General features: G+C 46.8%; 1 protein-coding gene across 12 annotated transcripts in view; it reads right to left on the bottom strand.

Annotated features, from left to right (window-relative positions):
- LOC147113489 (C-terminal-binding protein 2) overlaps positions 1–22,459 on the bottom strand; it is a 308,574-nt gene that overhangs the window by 52,905 nt on the left and 233,210 nt on the right. For all 12 annotated transcript variants that reach the window (XM_085994644.1, XM_085994638.1, XM_085994641.1 and 9 more), the window contains one exon: positions 18,126–18,280. In XM_085994644.1, the coding sequence (XP_085850770.1) occupies positions 18,126–18,280 (155 nt within the window). The remainder of the gene's footprint in view (positions 1–18,125; positions 18,281–22,459) is intronic.

Consider the following 22,459-nt stretch of genomic DNA (forward strand, 5'->3'; position numbering starts at 1 on the left):
TCTCATTTACTTGTGTACAGGCAATGCCTGTTGAATCCCAATAACCTAAACCCAACCACAACAGGCACTTTTGAGCATCAAAGGTCCTTGGGCCGTATTCTCCAGCAGTGGTGCAGGTGCAAAATATAATTTGCTCCCAGGTTGGTGTGAATGTTGGGCTGGTACGAATACCTACAGCTTTTACATTTCCAAAAATATTGGCCTGTAATTTCCAACAGGAGGTTTCCTGTGTGCAGATGCCTCCTATCGGAAAAAGATCTACGCTCTTACCTGGGGGCTCCCGAGGTCCGGACAAGTCCACTCCTAGAGTCATAGACATAGATAGACTCATAGATTTATACAGCACAGAAAGAGGCCCTTCGGCCCATCGTGTCCGCACCGGCTATCAAGCCCTATCTATTCTAAAATAACAACAGAGAATGCTGGAAAAACTCAGCAGGTCAGGCAACATCCGTGGAGAGAAATTTGAGTTGACGTTTTGGGTTGAAACCCTTCTTCAAAACTGGAAAGAAAATAAAAAGATCGAAGGCAAAGCTGCGATCGAACAAAAGAAGAAAAGGAGACAATAAAAGGTATTAGAAGCCAGATGAGATGGTAATGGGCCCGTGGAGACAAAAGGCAGCTGAGATTAGGTGTGAAGTGTACTGGCAGGATAAGGACAGCTGCCAGGTGAGAGAGAGAAACAAAAGGAAAGGAGGGGGGGGGGGGGGGGGGGGGGGGAAAGGAGGACCCAAAACAAAGGGGTGGAAAAAATTTAAAGGAAAAAAGTAATAGAGGCCGAGGTTATGATCTGAAATTATTGAACTCGATATTGAGTCCGGAAGGCTGCAAAGTGCCTAATCGGAAGATGATTTGCTGTTCCTCAAGTTTATGTTGAGCTTCCATGGAACAATACAAGAGGCCAAGGACGGTGAGGTCCGAATGGGAATGGAGCGGTGAATTAAAATGACAGGCGACCGGAAGCTCAGGGTCACCCTTACGGACTGAACGGAGGTGTTCCGCAAAGCGGTCACCCAATCTGCGTTTGGTCTCCCCAATGTAGAGGAGACCGCATCGTGAGCAGCGAATACAGTATACTAGATTGCAAGAAGTACAAGTGAATCGCTGTTTCACCTGGAAGGGGTGTTTGAGGCCCTGGACAGTGGGAAGGGGGGAGGTATAGGGGCAGGTGTTACATCTCCTGCGCTTGCACGGGAAGGTGCCAGGCGAAGGGGAAGGGCTGTTGGGGCTGATAGAGGAGTGGACTAGGGTGTCTTGGAGGGAGCGGTCCCTACGGAATGCTGAAAGGGGAGGGGAGGGGAAGATGTGTTTGGTGGTGGGATCACTTTGGAGGTAGCGGAAATGGCGGAGGATGATCCGTTGAATGTGGAGGCTGGTGGGGTGAAAGGTGAGGACAAGGGGAACCCTATCGTGGTTCCGGGAGGGAGGGGCAGGGGTGAGGGCAGAAGTGCGTGAGATAGAATGGACATGGTCGAGGGCCGTGTCGACCACGGTAGAGGGGAATCCTCGGTTGCGGAAAAAGGAAGACATGTCGGAAGCACTGGTGTGGAAGGTGGCATCGTTGGAGCAGATACGGCGGAGGCGGAGAAACTGGGAGAATGGAATAGAGTCCTTACAGGAGGCGGGGTGGGAGGAAGTGTAGTCCAGGTAGCTGTGGGAGTCAGTGGGCTTGTAGTGAATATTGGTCGATAACCTATCCCCAGAGATGGAGACGGAGAAGTCGAGGAAGGGAAGGGAGGAGTCAGAGATGGACCATGTGAAGGTGAGGGAAGGGTGGAAATTGGAGGCAAAGTGAATGAAATTGTCTCGTTCGGGGCAAGAGCAGGAAACGGCACTGATACAGTCATCAATGTATCGGAAAAAGAGGTGAGGGAGGGGACCTGAGTAGGACTGGAACAAAGATTGTTCCACATAGCCCACGAAAAGGCAGGCATAGCTAGGACCCATGCGGGTACCCATAGCAACACCTTTAATTTGGAGGAATTGAGTGGAGTTAAAGGAGAAGTTGTTCAATGTGAGAACAAGCTCAGCCAGGCGGAGGAGGGTGGTGGTGGATGGGGACTGGACGGGCCTCTGTTCAAGGAAGAAGCGGAGCGCCCCCAGGCCATCCTGGTGGGGGATGGAGGTGTAGAGGGATTGTACGTCCATGGTGAAAAGGAAGCGGTTGGGGCCAGGAAACTGGAAACTGTTAAAGTGGCGGAGGGCGTCCGAAGAGTCGCGGATGTAGGTGGGAAGAGACTGGACAAGGGGAGAAAAGATAGAGTCGAGATAGGAAGAGATGAGTTCCGTGGGGCAAGAACAGGCTGAAATGATGGGTCTACCAGGGCAGTCCTGTTTGTGGATCTTGGGCAGGAGGTAGAAGCGGGCTGTGCGGGGTTGGGGACTATGAGGTTGGTGGCAGCGGGGGGAAGATCTCCAGAGGAGATGAGGTCAGTGACAGTCTTGGATTTGGTGGTTTGATGTTCGGTAGTGGGGTCATGGTCCAGGTGGAGGTAGGAGGAGGTGTCGGAGAGTTGGCGTTCAGCTTCTGCTAGGTAGAGGTCTGTACGCCAAACAACAACAGCACCACCCTTGTCAGCGGGTTTAATGACAATGTCAGGGTTGGATCTAAGAGAATGGAGTGCTGCGAGTTCAGAGGGAGGTAGGTTGGAGTGAGTGAGGGGAGCAGAGAAATGGAGACGGCCGATGTCACGGCGGCAGTTAGCGATGAAAAGATCTAGAGAGGGTAAGAGGCCAGGGGGAGGGGTCCAGGTAGAACGGGAATTCTACAAGCGGGAGAAAGGGTCAGTCGTGCGGGGGGGAAGACTCCTGGCCAAAGAAGTGGGCACGGAGCCGAAGGCGGCGGAAAAAGAGTTCAGCATCATGCCGAGCTCGAAATTCATTGAGGTGGGGGCGTAAGGGGATGAAGCTCAGGCCTTTGCTGAGGACTGATCGTTCATTGTCAGAGAGGGGAAGGTCAGAGGGGATGGTGAAAACGCGGCAGGGGCTGAGATTGGGAGAAGGGGGGGTCAGAGGAAAGTGAAGGGGAAGAAGGTTCCGGAGGGGCGTTGGTGTCCAAGAGTTGATGAAGCTTGCGATCCTTGACATCGGAAAGGAAGAGAAAAAGTTTTTTGTTGAAGCGTTGGATGAGTCGCAGGATGAAATGGAACTGTGGACCTGGACAGCTTTGATAGAGTGCGCCGGTGTTGCTGAAGAGAGAGGTCGAGAGTGTTCATGTGGTGACGCATGGCGTTGAGCATGGATCTCAGGATGCGGCGAGAGCAGTAGTTCGAGGAACGATGAATATCTTGGAGCTATTTGTAATCCTGGGTGGATCCGAAACACGAAGGGTGGAAGTTGAGTTGGAATCCACGTGGAATAGGTCGGAACCGGAGACAGTTGCTGAGGAAAATGATGTGGCTGTGAAACCGAGTCTTGGCAGATACCTGATCAAACACGAGAAGGGGGACTGAAAGTAATGAAGATGAACAAGGTAGAAGAGCCAAACGGAGATCCCGTCGAAGAGAAGAGCAGAACTTCTTCAAGGTGGGCATTCCTAGAAGAGGTGTGGCAGTGAACCAAACACTAGTACGATAGCAAAATACTGCAGATGCTGGAAATCCAAAATAACAACAGAGAATGCTGGAAAAACTCAGCAGGTCAGGCAACATCCGTGGAGAGAAATTTGAGTTGACGTTTCGGGTTGAAACCCTTCTTCAAAACTGGAAAGAAAATAAAAAGATCGAAGGCAAAGCTGCGATCGAACAAAAGAAGAAAAGGAGACAATTAAAGGTATTAGAAGCCAGATGAGATGGTAATGGGCCCGTGGAGACAAAAGGCAGCTGAGATTAGGTGTGAAGTGTACTGGCAGGATAAGGACAGCTGCCAGGTGAGAGAGAGAAACAAAAGGAAAGGAGGACCCAAAACAAAGGGGTGGAAAAAATTTAAAGGAAAAAAGTAATAGAGGCCGAGGTTATGATCTGAAATTATTGAACTCGATATTGAGTCCGGAAGGCTGCAAAGTGCCTAATCGGAAGATGATTTGCTGTTCCTCAAGTTTACGTTGAGCTTCCGTAGAACAATACAAGAGGCCAAGGACGGTGAGGTCTGAGTGGGAATGGAGCGGTGAATTAAAATGACAGGCGACCGGAAGCTCTATTCTATTCTAATCCCATTTTCCAGCACTTGGTCCGTAGCCTTGTATGCTATGGCGTTTCAAGTGCTCATCTAAATGCTTCTTGAATGTTGTGAGGGTTCCTGCCTCTACCACCCTTTCAGGTCGTGAGTTCCAGATTCCAACCACCCTCTGGGTGAAAATGTTTTTCCTCAAATCCCCTCCGAACCTCCTGCCCCTTACCTTGAAACTATGCCCCCTGGTTATTGACCCCTCTACTTAAGGGGAAAAGCTCCTTTCTATCTACCTTATCTATGCCCCTCATAATTTTGTACACCTCAATCAGGTCCCCCCTCAGCCTTTTCTGCTCTAAGGAAAACAACCCCAGCCTGTCCAGTCTCTCTTCATAGCTGAAGCGCTCCAGCCCAGGTAACATCCTGGTGAATCTCCTCTGCACCCTCTCCAATGCAATCACATCCCTCCTATAGTGTGGCGACCAGAACTGCACACAGTATTCCAGCTGTGGCCTAACCAGTGTTTTGTACAGCTCCATCATAACCTCCCTGCTCTTATATTCTATGCCTCGGCTAATGAAGGTAAGTATCCCATATGCCTTTTTAACCACCTTATCTACCTGTCCTGCTGCCTTCAGGGATCTATGTACATGCACACCAAGGTCCCTCTGATCCTCTGTCCTTCCTAGGATCCTGCCATTCATTGTGTATTCCCTTGCCTTGTTAGTCCTCCCAAAATGCATCACCTCACACTTTTCAGGGTTAAATTCCATTTGCCTGCCACTGTTCTGCCCACCTGACCAACCCATCTATATCGTCCTGTAGCCTGAGACTTCCCTCCTTGCTATTTACCACTCCACCAATTTTCATGTCATCTGGGAACTTACTGATCAAAGCTCCTACATTCATATCTAAATCATTAATGTACACTACAAACAGCAAAGGACCCAGCACCAATCCCTGCTGTACACCACTGGACACAGGCTTCCAGTCACAAAAACAACCTTCGACCATCACCCTCTGCCTCCTGACACTAAGCCAATTTTGGGCCTCTCCACAGTCGAAATGCGCAGGGCCCACGTATCCCAGGGGCGCATGCGGTTCGCAAGCGTCCCTGGGATCACGTGGGCCAGGCGAGCCAATGAAAGAAAGGTATCCCCCTTCATACTTTTGACATATAGACCTGTCAAAAGTATGAATGGGGATCACTAAAAAAAGACACTAAAACACTAAATAAATTCTTTAAAAACCATCACGTTTTAAAATGAGTTAAAATTACATTAAATTAAATATTTTAAACAAAAGTTTAATTTTTTGGAAAAAATAATTGAAGTGTTTTACAGGGCTAAGAATAAACTTACCTTTTTAAAAAGTATTTTAAAATTATAAATGAGTGAAAAAAAATTATTTTTACTTTTTTAAACTCTTATGCTGGTAAAAGCAGGCCTTACACCTGCTTTTACCAGGCATAAGATTTCTAAGTGATTTCAGCGAGCAGAGGTTCTGCAGAAAGCGGAACTCTCCCCCCGCAGAGGCCCTTCCCCAGGGCAGGCGGAGGATCTGTCAAGAGGATTCTTGACAGATCGGAAATGCCGGTTTTCAGCGCATGCGCTTCACATGCCTGAAACCCGGCATTTCCGATGTCCCTACGGGTGTGTACACGGCTCGTAAGCACCCGTAGGCATCGGAAAATACGGGCCATTGTGTGAGAAGGAAGTGTCCTGCTCCAAATCAGAGAAGGGTATTAGGTGCCGTGTCAAGTTAGTCTCTGCTCCTTTCCTTGGAAGCAAATAATACTGATATTTATAAACTATGGAAATAATATTAGAAGCACAGAATGTGATAAAAAAGAACTGTGGGGTGTTTAATTATTTTTTCTATAAACAGTAAACCATATCTGAAAAATTGATAGTATACAGAAATTGGGCTGACATTGTCTTCATGATGTTAAGGCTAATGAAGATTTTGTTATGAGTTAACAGCTGAGGAAGTAATTTTGTTAGTGAAAATGGAGTGAATTTGTGCTATTAACACTATTCACAGGATTCCTTCAAGGGGTTAAATGTTGATAGGCAAATAATGGAAAAACTGGTAGAGAAATAATTAGCTCTGTGACAGGCTTGCTGAAGCCTCTAATAGCTTTGTTGAAGGGAAGTTGTGCACAAATTGTGATAGACTGTTGCATTTTCAGGGCTTCACCAGATAGTTTGCTCATGCTCAATCCTAATCATCACTCCTGTAAATGAGCCCTTGCTCTCTACAAGCTGGAGTGTGACTTGAAATGCACAACATCTGGCAACGTATCGCTGCCCAGAGCCAAACAGAAACACTTGTTACTGTATTTAGCTCACTGAATTGACACTACCCCACTTGTCTTCTCCTAGACTTCAATTAGCAGAGGAATAAACACGCAATCTGTGACTCAGGTTATAAACTGTGAATCAGATTTGTTAAAAGTAATAATTGGACAGTACCAGGAATCAATGCAGCAGATTCCACTTGATTACAGAATTTTAACTCCCTCAGGTACAAAAATAACTAAAAACATGATATTTTGCCAACTCTCTTAGCAATACTAAACCTTAATGTATAACATAACTGATGTGTGAGGTTTGTCCACTAGCAAAGAATCTTCAGCCTCTATCTCGATTGGCACAGAAAAGCTGAATGCAGCCAGAGAAGGAGTCATTCACTCCCTTTGAAGTTGAAAACTGGAATACAGGGAATGAAACAGTGTCTTCCAACCCATGAACAAAGCTAATCAAGTGAGGAGGATAGTAGCAGACTTCACGAGGACATAGACAGACTGGTGAAATTGGCAGACACATGGCAGATGAAATTTAATGCAGAGAAGTGCGAAGTGATGCATTTTGAAAGGAAAAATGTGGACAGGCAATATAAATTAAACAGTACAATTTTAAAGGTGGTGCAGGAACATATATACCAATCTTTGAAGGTGGCAGGACAAGTTGAGAAGGCTGTTAAAAAGGCATACGGGATCCTGGGCTTTATAAAAGAGACAGAGTACAAAAGCAAGGAAGTTATGCTAAACCTTTATAAATCACGAAAGGTCTTCGACCTGAAACATTAACTCTGTTTCTCTCTCCATGGATGCTGCCTGGCCTGCTGAGTTTTTCCAGCGTTTTCTGTTGTTATTTCAGATTTCCAGCATCCACAGTATTTTGCTATTGCCTTTATTAAATCACTGGTTAGGCCTCAGCTGGAGTACTGTGTTCAATTCTGGGCACCACACTTCAAGGCCTTAGAGAGGGTGCAGAGGAGATTTACTAGAATGGTACCAGGGATGAGGGACTTCAGTTATGTGGAGAGACTGGAGAAGCTGGAATTGTTCTCCTTAGAGCAAAGAAGGTTAAAGGGAGATTTAATTGAGGAACTCAAAATCATAAAGGGTTTTGATAGAGTAAATACGAAGAAACGGTTTCCACTGGCAGTAGGGTCGGTAACCAGAGGACACAGATTTAAGATAATTGGCAAAAGAACCAGAGGGGAGATGAGGAGAATTTTTTTTATGCAGCGAGTTATGATGATCTGGAACTCACTACCCGAAAGGGTGGTGGAAGCAGATTCAATAGTAACTTTCAAAAGGGAATTGGATATATACTTAAAAAGGAAACATTTGCAGGGTTATGGGGAAAGAGCAGGGGAGTGCGACTAATTGGAGAGCCCTTTCAATGAGCCGGCATAGACACATTGGGCCAAATGGCTGCCTTCTGTGCTGTATCATTCCATAAAATTGAAAATTCCTAGACTCAAATCCATTCACACCTGTCTCTAAGTATCTTTATCTTAATTGACGCACTTCAGAACAAAGTAAGCAGTTGGTCTTCGCAGAATCGACAAGAGAGTTTACATCTCAGGCACGGAGGGGTAGATTTTCCTCTGGACTTATGACAGTGTAACCCCAGCTATGGGGGGCAGGTGGAGAAGAAAGGGAGAAAAATCAGGCAGCTAGCAAACCTACTGGCTCCCCACAGCTTTTGAGATTTTCCACCAAAAGTGGGGGTGCAAAAGATGTCGACCCGAAAACAGCCAGGCCTATTCCATTGAGGCACAAGTAACGGGAATATGTCATGTGACGTATTTCCTGTCATTTGCACCATAGCAACATTGAGCGTAAGGAATGCCAGTACATTTTTTGCATCCCTATTGCAGTTGATTGCAGGGAGCTACCTGATGCCTGCCACAGTCATTTTCCCTCCCACCCCATGCAGGCTCCCCAGCAGAGGTAGGAATCCTGCTGGGAGCCTGTTAAAAACATAGGAATGTAAAAATTGGGAGCAGGAGTAGGCCATACAGCCCCTCGAGCCTGCTCCGCCATTCAATAAGATCATGCTGATCTTTAACCTCAAAACCATTTTCTCGCCCGATCTCCATATCCCTTGATTCCAAAAATCTATCGATCTCAGCCTTGAATATACTCAACGATTCAGCAGCCACAGCCCTTTGTGGTAGAGAATTCCAAAGATTCACAACCCTCTGAGTGAAGTGTGAGGTAATGCATTTGGGGAGGGCTAACAAGGAAAGGGAATACACATTAAATGGTAGGACACTGAGTAGTGTAGAGGAACAAAGGGACCTTGGAGTGCATGTCCACAGATCCCTGAAGGCAGCAGGCCAAGTAGATAAGGTGGTTAAGAAGGCATACGGAATGCTTGCCTTTATTAGCCGGGGCATAGAATACAAGAGCAGGGGGGTTATGCTTCAACTGTATAAAACACTAGTTAGGCCTCAGCTAGAGTACTGCGTGCAGTTCTGGTCAACACATTACAGGAAAGATGTGATTGCCCTAGAGAGGGTACAGAGGAGGTTTACAAGGATGTTGCCAGGAGTAGAGAATTTTAACTATGAGGAATGACTGGATAGGCTGGGTCTGTTTTCCTTGGAACAGAGGAGGCTGAGGGGAGACCTTTTTGAGGTGTATAAAATTATGAGGGGCCATAGATAAAGTGGATACAAAGGACCTATTTCCCTTAGCAGAGGGGTCAAAAACCAGGGGGCACAGATTTAAAGTAATTGGGGGAAGGTTTAGAGGGGAAATGTCTTCACCCAGAGGGTTGTGGGGGTCTGGAACTCACTGCCTGAAAGGGTGGTAGAGGCAGGAACCCTAACCACATTTAAAAAGTACTTGGACGTGCACTTGGGATTCTGTAACCTGCAGGGCTACGGACCAAGAGCTGGGAAATGGGATTAGGCTGGATAGCTCTTTGTTGGCCGGCGCGGACACGATGGGCCGAAATGGCCTCCTTCCATGCTGTAACTTTCTATGATTCTATGAAGAAATTCCTGCTCATCTCAGTCTTAAATGGCCGACCCCTTATCCTGAGACTATGCTCCTTAGGTCTAGACTCTCCAGCCAGGGGAAACAACCTCTCAGCATCTGTTGAAATTATGGAAATAAGTCTGACCCCAGGAAATTGGCCTAAAATCAGGGGAGCAGGCATGGGGTGGGTGCAGGGGTCTGGATGTAAACCCAGCCCAGAATATTTCTCAAAGGCCATTAAATAATATAAAAAAGGTTATAGCACAACAGATAGGGTGGACTTCTGATCAGTCACAGTGAAATCACTGGCAGCCCACCCACGCTGCCGTCCTCAAACTGAACCATGCCACCTTCCTTAAGCTCAACCCTCCATGATAGTCCATAAGGGAATCTGCGTGACAGGTCACATACCAAACTGAGTAAGTTATTACTGACTTGTCAGCTGTTTCACTTCTGTGAGAGTCATTCATTGATTTATTTCCTTCACGTGCTTCTGTCTCCCACTGTATGTGTATTTTCTCCATTTTAGAATGCCTGATTTCTGAGCTGTGAGTCATTTTAAATAGAAGAGGGGGAAGTTATTTATAAGTCTTGAGATTTTTTCTTTCCTTGCATGCTACTTTCCACAGGTGCATCCTTCTCACACGGAAGGGTCGAGAACCACAGGTCACAGATTTAAGGTGATTGGCAGAAGAACCAAAGGTGACATGAGGAAAATCTTTTTTACGCAGCGAGTGGTTAGGATCTGGAATGCAGTGCCTGAAAGGGAGGTGGAGGCAGATTTAACTGTGGCTTTCAAAAGGGAATTGGATAAGTAGCTGAAAGAAAAAAATTTGCAGGGCTATGGGGAAAGGGCGGGGGAGTGAGACTAGCTGAACTGCTCTTGCAGAGAGCCAGCACAGGCTCAACGGGCCGAATGGCCTCCTTCTGTGCTGTAACCATTCTATGATTCTATGGCTGCTAGCTTTCCCATATTTACCATCAATTGCTCCAGGATTGGCTGCTGCTGGCACGTTTTATTTAAAACCCAAGGCGGCCAGCACCAGAGGCAAATGGCAGGCAATTCTGAAGAGAGTCATGTGCTCATCTCAAAATACTCCAGGCTGCATGTTTCAAAAAAGTAAACATATAGGGGGAGAAATTCGGTATAGCCCTGTTTGGGGCGCCATTTGCAGCCGTGCGCAAAGTTTAGCGCCTGGCGCTAATTATCGCCTCCGACCGCAAACTTGGCTTTTATCGCCCCTGGAGGTGATTGGAGCGCTAAATCAGGCGCTACACACCTCTCTTAAGGCGCTACGGCCGAGGAGCGAGGCGCTACCTCAGAGGGCGGGCGCAGTGCAGGTGCTGTCAGTTAGCGATTGAACACAGACACACTGGCGCTGGTCACTTCTTAAAGGGGAGGGTTGATCTTGCTCTGCAGCCACACCCTGCTCATTGAAGCCTTGAATCTCGGCCTGGGCAGACCTATGGCTAAATTTTGCAGCCAAGGACTATGGAGAGGGCCAGGGAGCGAGCACAGCGCTTCTGCGAGTGGGCCTTGGAGGCTCTGGTTGGCGTGGTGGAGCGCAGAAGATCTATTCTGTACCCAGAGAGTGGCAGGAGGCCTTTGCCACGCGAGTACAGAAGAGTGTGGAGGGAGGTGGCTCAGAGAGTCTCCTCAAGCAGCATGATGCCTAGGACCCATCTCCAATGTAGGAAAAAGTTCAACAACTGACCTCACTCGGGTCGTCAGGGTGAGTGCCTTTTTTTCAAAACCTCTCCATCCCTCCATCTCAACCTCACTTTATGGCCAGAGGGTCTTAAAAGCCCCAATGCCCAACACTCATCCAACACCTATGGCCCTTTCATCAAACACACACGCACATTCCACACCTTGCATACGGTAAGGGCTATTCAACTATGGGAGGCATTTCAGGCAAGACCATGGCTGTATATTTACTCAGACACCGCCCTTTTTCTTGCAGGCCAAGCTAGCTCATAATAGGAGACAGCAGCAACGGACCGGTGGAGGGCGGCCTCAGCTTCAACCCCTCAGCGATCTTGAGGTGCGCGTCCAGAGGATTGTGGCAAGCCGGGTGATTGGTCCCGTCGCCACTGGAGACGCCGACCCCGTTCTGGACAGCAATGGTAAGGTCATCACCTTTTTGTCCTCTCTCCTTCCACTTGTTCCTCACAACACCAGCCTTTGACACTTTCAATTCAAATTACTAAATCGCTGCACTCATGCCTCCCTTGCTGCCACCCTGTCCTCACGCTAAAGCCACTCTTGTACCTCCCTGTTTTCAGATGGTGATTCACCAGGTGAGGAGACGGGCCCTCAAGCTGCCAGTGGGAGTGAAGCTGAAGGCGAGGAGGCAGAGGAAGCTGGAGCATCAGCGCCACCCTCTCCGGAGGAAGCCCATGCCCACACTGGGAACACGCCTTCCCTGGAGGGGAGCAGGGGGGAATGGCCTGATGAGGGTAAAGCTCCAGGACCCAGCGGGCTGCAGCAACGCGATGGGGGTAGGGAAGCTCGGGGGCCTTCTCCCCGGAGGGAAAGTATGCCATCGAGTCCTGCTGCACTGGACGCAGAGGAGGAGCGGGCCCTCGCTGAAATGAGCGCCCAGGCGGAGCACAGGCACACTGAGCTCATGGCTGCAGTAGCAAGAAGCTCGACACCATTCAGGATAAAGCAGCCCGCTTGATTGGCACTCCATCCACCACCTTCAACATTCACTCCCTCCACCACCGGCGCACTGTGGCTGCAGTGTCTACCATCTACAAGATGCACTGCAGCAACTCGCCAAGGCTCCTTCAACAGCACCTTCCAAACCCGCGACCTCTACCACTTAGAAGGACAAGGGCAGCAGACGCATGGGAACATCACCACCTACAAGTTCCCCTCCAAGCCACACACCATCCTGACTTGGACCTGTATCGCCGTTCCTTCACTGTCGCTGGGCCAAAATCCTGGAACTCCCTTCCTAACAGCACTATGGGTGTACCTACACCATATGGACTGCAGCGGTTCAAGAAGGCGGCTCACCACCATCTTCTCAAGGGCAATTAGGGATGGGCACTAAATGCAGGCCTAGCCAGCGACGCCCACATCCTATCAATGAATAGGAAAAAAAAGGGTGCCCGAATCCATTGAATCACTGGCAAGGAGTGTGGAGCACTTCGCTGTAGCACAGGCGGCTGCCACGCAAATGCTTAGTGCTGCAATGCAGTCACTGGCTGTTCTCATGCAGACGCAGATTGAAGCCACGCGAGCACTGACTGCTGCCATCCTCGCTGGTTCAGACACATTTCCTCGGGGCTCTCACCGCACCGCAGCAGGCCAGCAATCTGTGCTCCAGCAGATTGCTCCGGATGCTGAAGTGCTGCCCCGTGGGAGTGCCAGTGTGTCGGTCGAGCAGGGAGCTGCTGTCCTCTCTCAAGATGACAGCATTCCTGCTGTCACACTGTCACTTCTCCATTGCACTTGCCACCGCCTGTAGGACAGACTGGTGTTGCCCATGCAGAGTTGGTGCAGTCTGCAGCCGGGCCCTCCAGGCCCAGAGCTGGTCGAGGCCGTCCTTCAAGGGCATCTGCAGTCTCAGGTTGTGACAATCAGCAGCCTTCCACCAGCCTTGCTCCAGCCACTGGGGTCCCATTACAGAGGAGCTGCAGGGTGGGAAGGGAGGAATTTCGCACGGGAAGGAGATCACCCTCGAAGGGCAAAAAGTAGGAGGTGTGACAAAATGTTGTTCATTGTTTTACTAAAGGCCGAGGTTCGTGGTCAAATGTTTTAAACTGTTTTGGACATTGTCTCCAGGTTGTGAGAGCCAGTTATGTTAATGACTGGTTTTTTCTGTGTTTCTTTCTATTAGTTTGTCATGCGGAAATGAGACACACGGGGCTGGATTTTCATTCAGCAGTCGGGAAGGAGGCGGAACTACAACTTTTGGGTTTTGTCCCGCCTCCATCAACGTCCGGCCAATCCACGCGATTTTCCCTTGATTGACCTTGTTGAGCCCGCCCAGCGGGCTCAGCAGGCCAATTAAGGGCCACCCGTCAACAGGTGATGTCACAGACTGAAATTTCATCTGCCAAGAGGTGTTGACAGGTGAAATATCAGTGTTTCACAGCTGTTTGAAGCTGTCAAACACTAACAGTCTTACTTCTAACCTGAGTCCTTCTACGCAGACTCAGTTAGATCTCTCACCGGCACTGAAAGCTGAAGGCTGTCACTTTTGACAGATCGCAGCCATTCAGCTTTCAGTGCCGGCTGAGTGATGGACTCCCGAAACCTAGTGGAAGAAAGGCTGTTAAGGTAAGTACAGGTAATTTAAACTTCTTTACACACTTTAGACACACCAAACACACTTACCTTTGCACTCATGCACCCATCACTCACCTGAACACCGACATCGCGACCCCTCCAAGTCCTCCAACCCGACGGCCCGCCTGCTCTAACCTGGCGTGGTTTGGAGCCGTCGGGAATCCCACACGACACCCCTCAAAATAGGGATTAGGCTAAAAATTGCCTGTTAACTACCTGTTAATAGGCAGTTAATTGGCACTAATCCCTTCCCGCCTTGGGTCGGCGGGTCCCAGCCTCCCTTGAAACTTACGTGGAGGTGGGTTTTGGGCGGGATGGTGGCGGGACCCCCGAATTCGGGATTTTAGCCCCCCGCACGCCTAAAAGCCCGCCTCACGGCACACTGAAAATCTAGACCACACAGAGTTTGTAAAATAAATAAGTTTCTGTATTCAAAATGTACATGTTTGGTTTTTGCAATCATTGTTGCCTTGACCGGCTTATGGGTTGCGGGATGGTTTCATTCAGGTTGTTTGAATGGCAGAAGTCATTTCCTCAGAAGGGGCCTAGAAGCGACTTGCTATGAGCCTTTGACGGACGGCCCTTCCACTTTGTACATTGTGTGCCTCCCTCCCGCCTTGGTGCTGCTGATGATCATCCTCCTCATCTTCCTCCTCCTCCTCTGGTGGTGCTCCAATGCCTGGTGGCATTGGCTGGGTCCTGAGGATTGCAAGGTTATGCAGCATGCAGCACACAACAACCAAGTGGGAGACTTGCTCAGGTGAGTACTGAAGGGCTCCTCCAGAATGGTCCAGACAGCGGAACCGTTGCTTGAGCATGCCGATTGTGTGCTCAACGATGTTCCTGGTAGCTTGATGGCTCTCATTGTATCGCAGCTCAGCAGGGGTGCTGGACCAAAGGAGCGGTGTCATCAGCCAGGTGCACAGAGGATATCCCTTGTCCCCGAGAAGCCAACCACCTGGGTGATGCGGTGCCTGGAAAAGGTCTGCCACAGAAGTCTGGCGCAGGATGAAGGCCTCGTGGCTGCTGCCAGGAAAGTGGGCATTGACAGCGAGTATCAGCTGTCTGTGGTCACAGACCAACTGAACGTTTAAGGAATGGAAGCCCTTTCGGTTGCGGAAATCCTCGGCATTCTCTTGCAGCGCACGTAAAGCCACATGCATGCAGTCAATAGCGCCCAATAGCCCATTGCGCGTTCTTGCTGCTTATCCGGGGTCATGGGGAAAGAGATGTACTCTCGTCTCCTTTTAAAGAGGGCATTTGTGACCTGACGGATGCAGCAATGCACCGCGAACTGGGAGATATTGGCGATGTTCCCAGTAGCTGATTGAAATGAGCCGGTGGCATAAAAGTTGAGAGTCGCTGTCATCTTCACTGCCACTGACAGAGACATCCTGCTCCTCAGTTGAGGCTGCAGATCTGGCTGAAGCAGGTGGCAGAGCTCAGTGACCACCTCCTTGCTGAAGCGCAGCCTTCGCAAACACTGCTCCTCAGACATATTAATGTAGGAGAACTGTTGGCGAAAAACCCTGGGAGGGTAAGGTCTCCTGTACAGAGGCCTGTTGGCTCTCCTCCATCTGGCCATGATTGCCACTCTCTCTCTGCGTCTCTGTGCCCTCCGAATGTGATGGAGAAGGACGACGTCCCCATCCATTGCAGCCCCCATAGTATCTAGGCAATCAAAGTTATGAAGGTCAAAAACTAAAGTACCTGCAAAGTTATGGTCAGAAGCCAAAACTACCTCAGACAGCGTTGACTCAATGCAAAAGTCTCTCTTTCTCTCTTTGTCTCTCTCAAAATCTCTCTCTCTCTCTCTCAGAACGAGTGGTGCAAAAATGGCTACCGCACAAAAGCCAGGAAGAGGGCCCCTTTAAATAGCGCCCCCCCAGACCCACAGCGACTGGGAAGCGTTCCAGTCTACCTGTCGTTGGTTGCGCCAGGCAGAAAGGAGGGGGGCGCCACTCAATTTCCGTCCCGGGGCGCCACAAGGGCGTTGCACTCTCGAATGACGTCAAGATCTGCGTGCGCAGGAGATCGGGCGGTATTGTTTAGCGCTGCCGCAAAATGTCAACAGATATCACTGCGCCCGGGCGCTAGTTGCTTTGCGCCCCATTAGCACCCTCTTAAGGCACTAACGGGAGGTGCAAACCAACTGAATTTTTCCCCCATAGTACCCAAAATTCCACCAGCAGTGAGGGGGTGTGGGACTTCCACCCATTATGAGGTCCCAGTCCTGGCCTAAATCCTAAATTGTGAGATCGATAATCCAGCCTGCAATGATTCAGAAAGGGAGGGGGGGGGGGGGGGGGAGAGGCAGAAAACTCCTGCAAAGGTGGAAGTTGGACCCCAAAAATGTCCTAAATGCCACAAGGTGTAAAGGTGGAAGAGTTTCTAAGCACTCCAGTCAAAACTAGTTTCAGGCAGTTTGTGGAGCTCAGACCTCCAGGTTTGACATGAAGTGCAGTTAACTTAACCCTCTCCTCTACAGGCTTAAGTTAAGTAAGGGGACATGACAGAAATTCTAGGACAACAGGTTTTACCCTCAGTATCCTGTCATTTGCATACGTGCACTACTTTAGGGGTGGGCACCCAGGTCCACCGGAATTTAGTGTGTATTTTAGACCAGGTGTAACCCTGGTGCATCTGACTTAGCTTCAAATTCCACCCCCACCCCCACCTCTCTGGAGTTACACCACTTTTGCCCTAAAGGGATTGAGGAATTTCAGGCTCTATGGTGCTTGCATTAATTGAAACAGTGCACACAACCTACTCTGCTGCACCTAAGTTATTATGGTCAAAATAACTGGTCATCATTTCCTATGTCTTCAATCAGCAGAGAATTGAATACATGATACTTGTTTGAGTCAATCATTTTGAGCCAAACCTATGCATAGCAGACCTAACATCTGTAACCAGCCTAAACTCAATCTGCTCTGCACATAGTATACTTAGTTTTTGGCAAAAAAAAGAACATATTTAAATTTGCATGGTGGACTTCTTTTAATTCACATTAAATTTTGTACTTTTATACTTTTATAATGCAGTCTACATTCCTTTAACAGATGTGCAGCGCTCCTAAAGAACAGGACTAAAATTTGCTGATATTTTCTAGTATCCAAAAGTCAAAGTGACCTCCAGCTACAAGAGCAAACTACAGTTTATTAAATTCCTACAAAAAACACAGAACACAAGGAATGTTTCTATCCCAGTTATCACGGTGTCAAATATTTCACAAACTGAAGTCTCCTTGCAATAAACATACCAGGTCCCTCTCTGCTTTATTTGAGAAGTCAAGGGTAAAGCAGCAGCATTTACTTTCATGGATCGATTGAAGTTGTATTTTAAATCAAGCTGCCAGTAAAGAATCATTTCTATAAGCCAGGCTTGCCACAAAGCTTCCTCTTTTGGAGCTGAGCCGAAACCCCTAGGTTGCAGAATATTTTTCCCAAGCCATAAAAAGGACGGCCATAGTTTAAACCGTCACAGAACTGCTTGCTGCATTGGAGGGAGACTGAGGCACATTCAGAGTAGGTTTTGTCATGTAGGTCATCAAACAAAAGGGATATTGTAGCTAACTATAATTTTTGACTGTGAGCGTTTCGATTGTGAATTTCTTTTTACTGTAATATATGTGCTGCAGTACAACCAGTGAAATTGCTGAGAGAGGCCAATTGTGGTAGATGCTGTGTGGAGCATTAACGGTTGGAATAATCTGCTCCAGGAGTACACATTTAAATGGAATAATTCCACAAAATAGCATGATTTCCTCAATTCTAAAGCACTGTCTACACTGGAAGTACCAGAAAGAGGGTGACGGTGAAGAGATAGAAACAACTAAACAAAATGTGTGAAAGGGAAGCAAACTAAAATCATGAAATATTAAAGAGTACAGGCTACCAAGAGCAACTGATACACGTATGTACAAATCTGGCAGTGGGGGGTGGGCGGGATGGATCCAAAGGTCTGCATGTTAAAGAACCATGTTAAAGAACCATGTTGGCTGTATCTGTGTCTCCCCTGCAGAATTATGTCTCTGGGTGTATCAGCCTGATCCTTGCTGGAGCTTCCTAATCTGGTCTAAACTACTTACATAGTTAATGCTCCAGTAGAGTGTTAGCACAGGCAGTTCATGCTGTTATGTTATCTGCAAGTGCTGCTTATTAATTAAGCCATATTGTGTTTGTTTTTTTTTTGTTGACAGGCTGGGGATTTTAAAATTTGTTCCTAGAATATAAAAGCCGTTACAGGAATCAATGTCTTGCTAAACCCATCAGAATCTCAGAGGTTACTCAAACATTACTTAATTTGGTAAAAACCCTAATTAGACAGGGGTGGGGGGGGGGCGGAGGGGAGATGGAGATGACGCTAGAATGACAAATGGACAAAATCAGCATTATTTTACCTTGTTCTACTTGAGTTAAAACTGAATACTACCTTTTCATGAATCTCCTGAGTAGATTGTGCATCGCAGAAAGCAACAGTTGCCATGTCCTTCAGGATTGGCATCTCCACGGTACAGTCCCTGCCATCTAGCAGTGCCACCAGAGGGCGTGGATGCATTGGTCCATTCATAATTTGCGGACGGATACCTGCAAAGAAGAAATGAATGCGAACTATTATTAAAAGCCAATTCAAATTGGGGTGAGCATTGATCTTTAGCAAACTGAAATGCAACCAAATAAACCAACAGTAGAAAGCAACGCAAAACATATGCATGCTGGAAATCTGAAATTGAAATAGCAGTCAGTGAAATAATGACGAGAATTATAACTACGGCACTGGTTTGTGTGTTTCTTTTCAAACAGAAAAATTTACAGAATTGTGAAATGCAATCAGTAAAAATCCTGGAATTCCATGTAATAAAAATGGAGTTAGCCAGTTTTAAATCAGTGGCCTTGGCTTATACATTTACAGAAATGTAGGCAGTAACCATTCCAGTTCTATATACGCTACATTTTCAACATGAAGGGCCTGGTGTAAGCATTCTTTGTGCAGCAATTCTTATTGTACGATTCAACGCACAGTATAAGAATAAAAAACCCTGCAGCACTAGCATGACAGCGCTCCTATACTTGCACTGTGATTCAGGCTGCAGGATCACCTGCCACTCGATCCTCCGACCACAGTTGTCAATTTTCACCAGTGAAGGAGAAAAAATTGCAGGGATATGGAGAAAGAGCGGGGGAGTGGGACTATCTGGATCGCTCTTCGAAAGAGCCGGTGCAGACTCGATGGGCCGAATGGCCTCCTTCTGTGCTGCACCATTCTATGATCCACTAATTAGGTGCCCGGGGGTGGGGGTATGGTGGAAAGAGAGTGGCCTGGGCCCTGAAATCACATTTATTTTTTATAAAATACATAAAGCTGCAGTTTAGCAAAGGCTTTTCCCCTTCCAATTTTCTCCCTTCTTCTGCGAACACGGTGACTCATGCTGGGATATGACTGGCAGGCCTCGGATGTATTTAACCATTGGACAGCATCGGTGCCAAGCCAGAGATTCACACATGCACAATGTGCAGCAACGATCAGAAGCAGGAACCCTATCTGATTCTTCCCCCTCCCTAGCTGAGGCCCATTGTACTGCTGGCTGGGATTGGCTGACCTCACACAGATGAAGAATCAAACCTGGGACCTTGCTACAAATTTTTTAAATATATATATATTTTCTGAAAGAATATTGTGAATTTTAAATCTTCCGGCTAGCAAAGTGAACATAGCCAAGTCAGCACATCTCATCCTGGCTGTAAACTGCTGCAGTACAAGGCTTCATAAAATGGCCTTTACTGCAGGAGGAACAAATGTGAGTCAGACCGAGGCTCCGCATCTGAACCTGTCCTGGATCGAATGCATATTCCCTGCTCCAGCTCTGTGCACGGTGAAATTGTAACTCAGTTCCAAATTTTCCTTTGAACTTTGGAAGAAAAAAATATCCAAGTTCAAGTTCTGTTTGGACACAGACTGATGGAAACAGCCAAGGGTTGAATTTTATTTATTTTCTCTGTGCTGGCAGCCACACTTTGCATTTCAATATGTCGAAGCACTGACTTATTTTTATTCAGGAGTGGAAAGTGTCAGTGTAAATGGTGGCCTAGTGAAATTTTAACAGTAGCCATTTTTTTCTTAATATGTGCACTTGAACACATTAAGAATAAATGTTTCCATTCCAAGCTTGGATTGCCTCTAGACAGAATGTTTGAGCTAAATACCATTATGGTGAAGAATGGTACAAGCAATTTGAGATGGGTTTGGTGCAAAACCCAGTAAGAGCAGGTTTCCCCAGGGGCCTGCGGTCAAGTTTACTTTGATGTTACCGCCATCTACACAAGACCCGCGTGTCAGGAGCTGATGGCACTAAGCTGGATATAAAAGCAGCTTAAAAGCAGCACACAACAGCTACATTAACTTGTATTAGTTTAAGTTTGATTTTTACTACGATCTATTGGTAAGACTGCCTTAAATAAGCCTGGGGACAGCACTGAGAACTGTTTCACACCATCAAATATTCATGAAAGCATCTCAATGAACTTCCAGCTAGGTTTAACGTCAGGAATTACATCAGGGAGTCAGAGTGGGGGAAGCCTCACACAACCTTGGGCCAGAAAGGAAATCATTTCTCAAAAAGTATATGTAAAGAGATTATAGGCATGTGGAACAACTGTGAAATTTAAGGGGGAAAGAAAATCCTAAATAACCCACCATGGCTGTGTGCGGGTGCCACATGCATTTTCATTCTCTGTGGAATATTTTAACTTCACGATGGATGTAGCACCACTCATTCTCTGGTTGGGGGGGGGGGGGGGTGGAGAATAGAATGAACAGGACCTGAATGTTGCAGTGTTACCAAATGTGTTCATGTGGTGAAATGTGGAGCAAATGCATTTTTAGCAGGAGCCCTAAGCAAGTAAAATGATCCCTAAATGCAGACAGGGTAATATCTGATCCCAAAATCATATTGTGAACACAGCAGAAATCAGACCAATGAACAAAATCCAATAGAGTTCTACACGGTGCGATTTCTCCTCTGTTAGCAGGACTTCACACTGAGTCTCTGCATCACTTCAATTCTGGCTGTATCAGGATGGGCTGAAAAAAAACCTCAGCAGCGCTTTAAGACACCGAAGCAATGTCTTAACAATATAATAACATGACATTTTACTTGTAACAACTACACTAGCAAAACTGAAAGCACCCAAAGCTGGAACTTATATTTGCATTTTTTAGTGCAGTTCCTAACAGTATTGAAGCTGAAGAGCCTGTGCACTCAGTAAAATGTCTGACCAGAAAATATTAAATATGATGGCTGATCAGACATGCTGTACAGACACAGAACTTCTAAGTCAGCACAAAAAGGCCCGAACTTCACACAACAGAGTGCACACTGCAAGGTACTGTTTTAACCTCCACCAGTGTGCTGACTGGTGAGATGTCAGGGCTATCAGAGACTGTTCTCTGCTATGATTTTAAATCTTTTACCCTCAAAATTAGGAAATATGAATAGGGATAATCAGAGCTCCATTTATGTAGGTTTCCCTTGGCTACTTTGCCACTTTGCTGAATACTTGGGAAATAACCTATTGTGTAAATTGCAAACTTGATCGCTATATAGGGTTAATTTAAAAAAAATATACAGTCACAGCACCAGAACATAGTGACGCAGTACAAGCTTAACAAATGCTGTCATTTCCCCTGTGGTCGCTATCCTTGTCCCAGAAGAGCAGAGCAGTTACTAGTGCCCCTTTGATTTGCTGAACAGAGATACACAGGACTCTTGACCAATGCAGCTCTCCCCTGAAACACAATAGTCTATCTGGTAACCTGGCAAAACGCACCCAACAAGGAAAGGTAAGCTTGAACAGCACGGGAATCCTGCAGCAATTGGACATTTCTGCTAAGAACTGCTTGTGAATAGCATTGGGTAAACGAAGGCGTTAATAATCATTGACTCGCCAATAGGAAGAATGAAAACCACTAAATATAACATTGACCCAAGTCAACAAAATGCAATTCAGATGCACTCCCAACACACTGCAGTGTTCCTTTCAAACAACTTGAGCTCCCAAAAGATGAAGAGCTGGCAAGAGGAGTGCAGAAACGGCAGGTTTGCAGAACATCTGTTACTGCTATGGTCTCTATCCAAACATTCAGTCACACTGCATCTACACTAATTATTTAAAAACCTGCCACTGCACATGTCATTTTTCTTCATCATGCTAAACACCATTTTAACTTATGAATGACTGTAGCAGCTGCAATCAAGATTGGCAATGAAAATACAACACATGAAGGCATTATTAATATAGTAAATATAGCATTTGTGCCATGTCAATATCACAGATTATTTAGATCAGTGAAAATCAATTATATTAATCTCAAATGTTATTTCTGCCCCCAAAACATTCCCAAAGTTGTTTTTAAGGATAAGAACTTCTCCAACTGAAGGTGAAAGGTTAACTAACCATAAAGTTATTTCCAGAGACACTGCATACTTGTCTATGCTTCTTAATCACTATATTGACACTACCTCTGAATGTGCTGGGATTCTGCCATTTTGTAAAGGGCAGGCTAGCAAAATCCTTGACCTTTCCCTGAGCCTATTCACAAACTCTAACAACAGATATAATTTCAGTTAACTCTTAAAAGTCACTTTTTAATTCTGAAAATATTTCTGTTAAATGCCCCTGTTGTTTGTACAGTTCTTTTACAGGCCCCCAGGCAGTGTAACATTTTATTAACACAGTATAAACAGAGATCGAGGTTAATGCTATTCA

Source organism: Somniosus microcephalus, chromosome 8 (genome assembly GCF_052327205.1).
Source record: "Somniosus microcephalus isolate GS21.2 chromosome 8, FLI_Smic_1.0, whole genome shotgun sequence".
NCBI classification, from domain to species: Eukaryota; Metazoa; Chordata; class Chondrichthyes; order Squaliformes; family Somniosidae; genus Somniosus; species Somniosus microcephalus.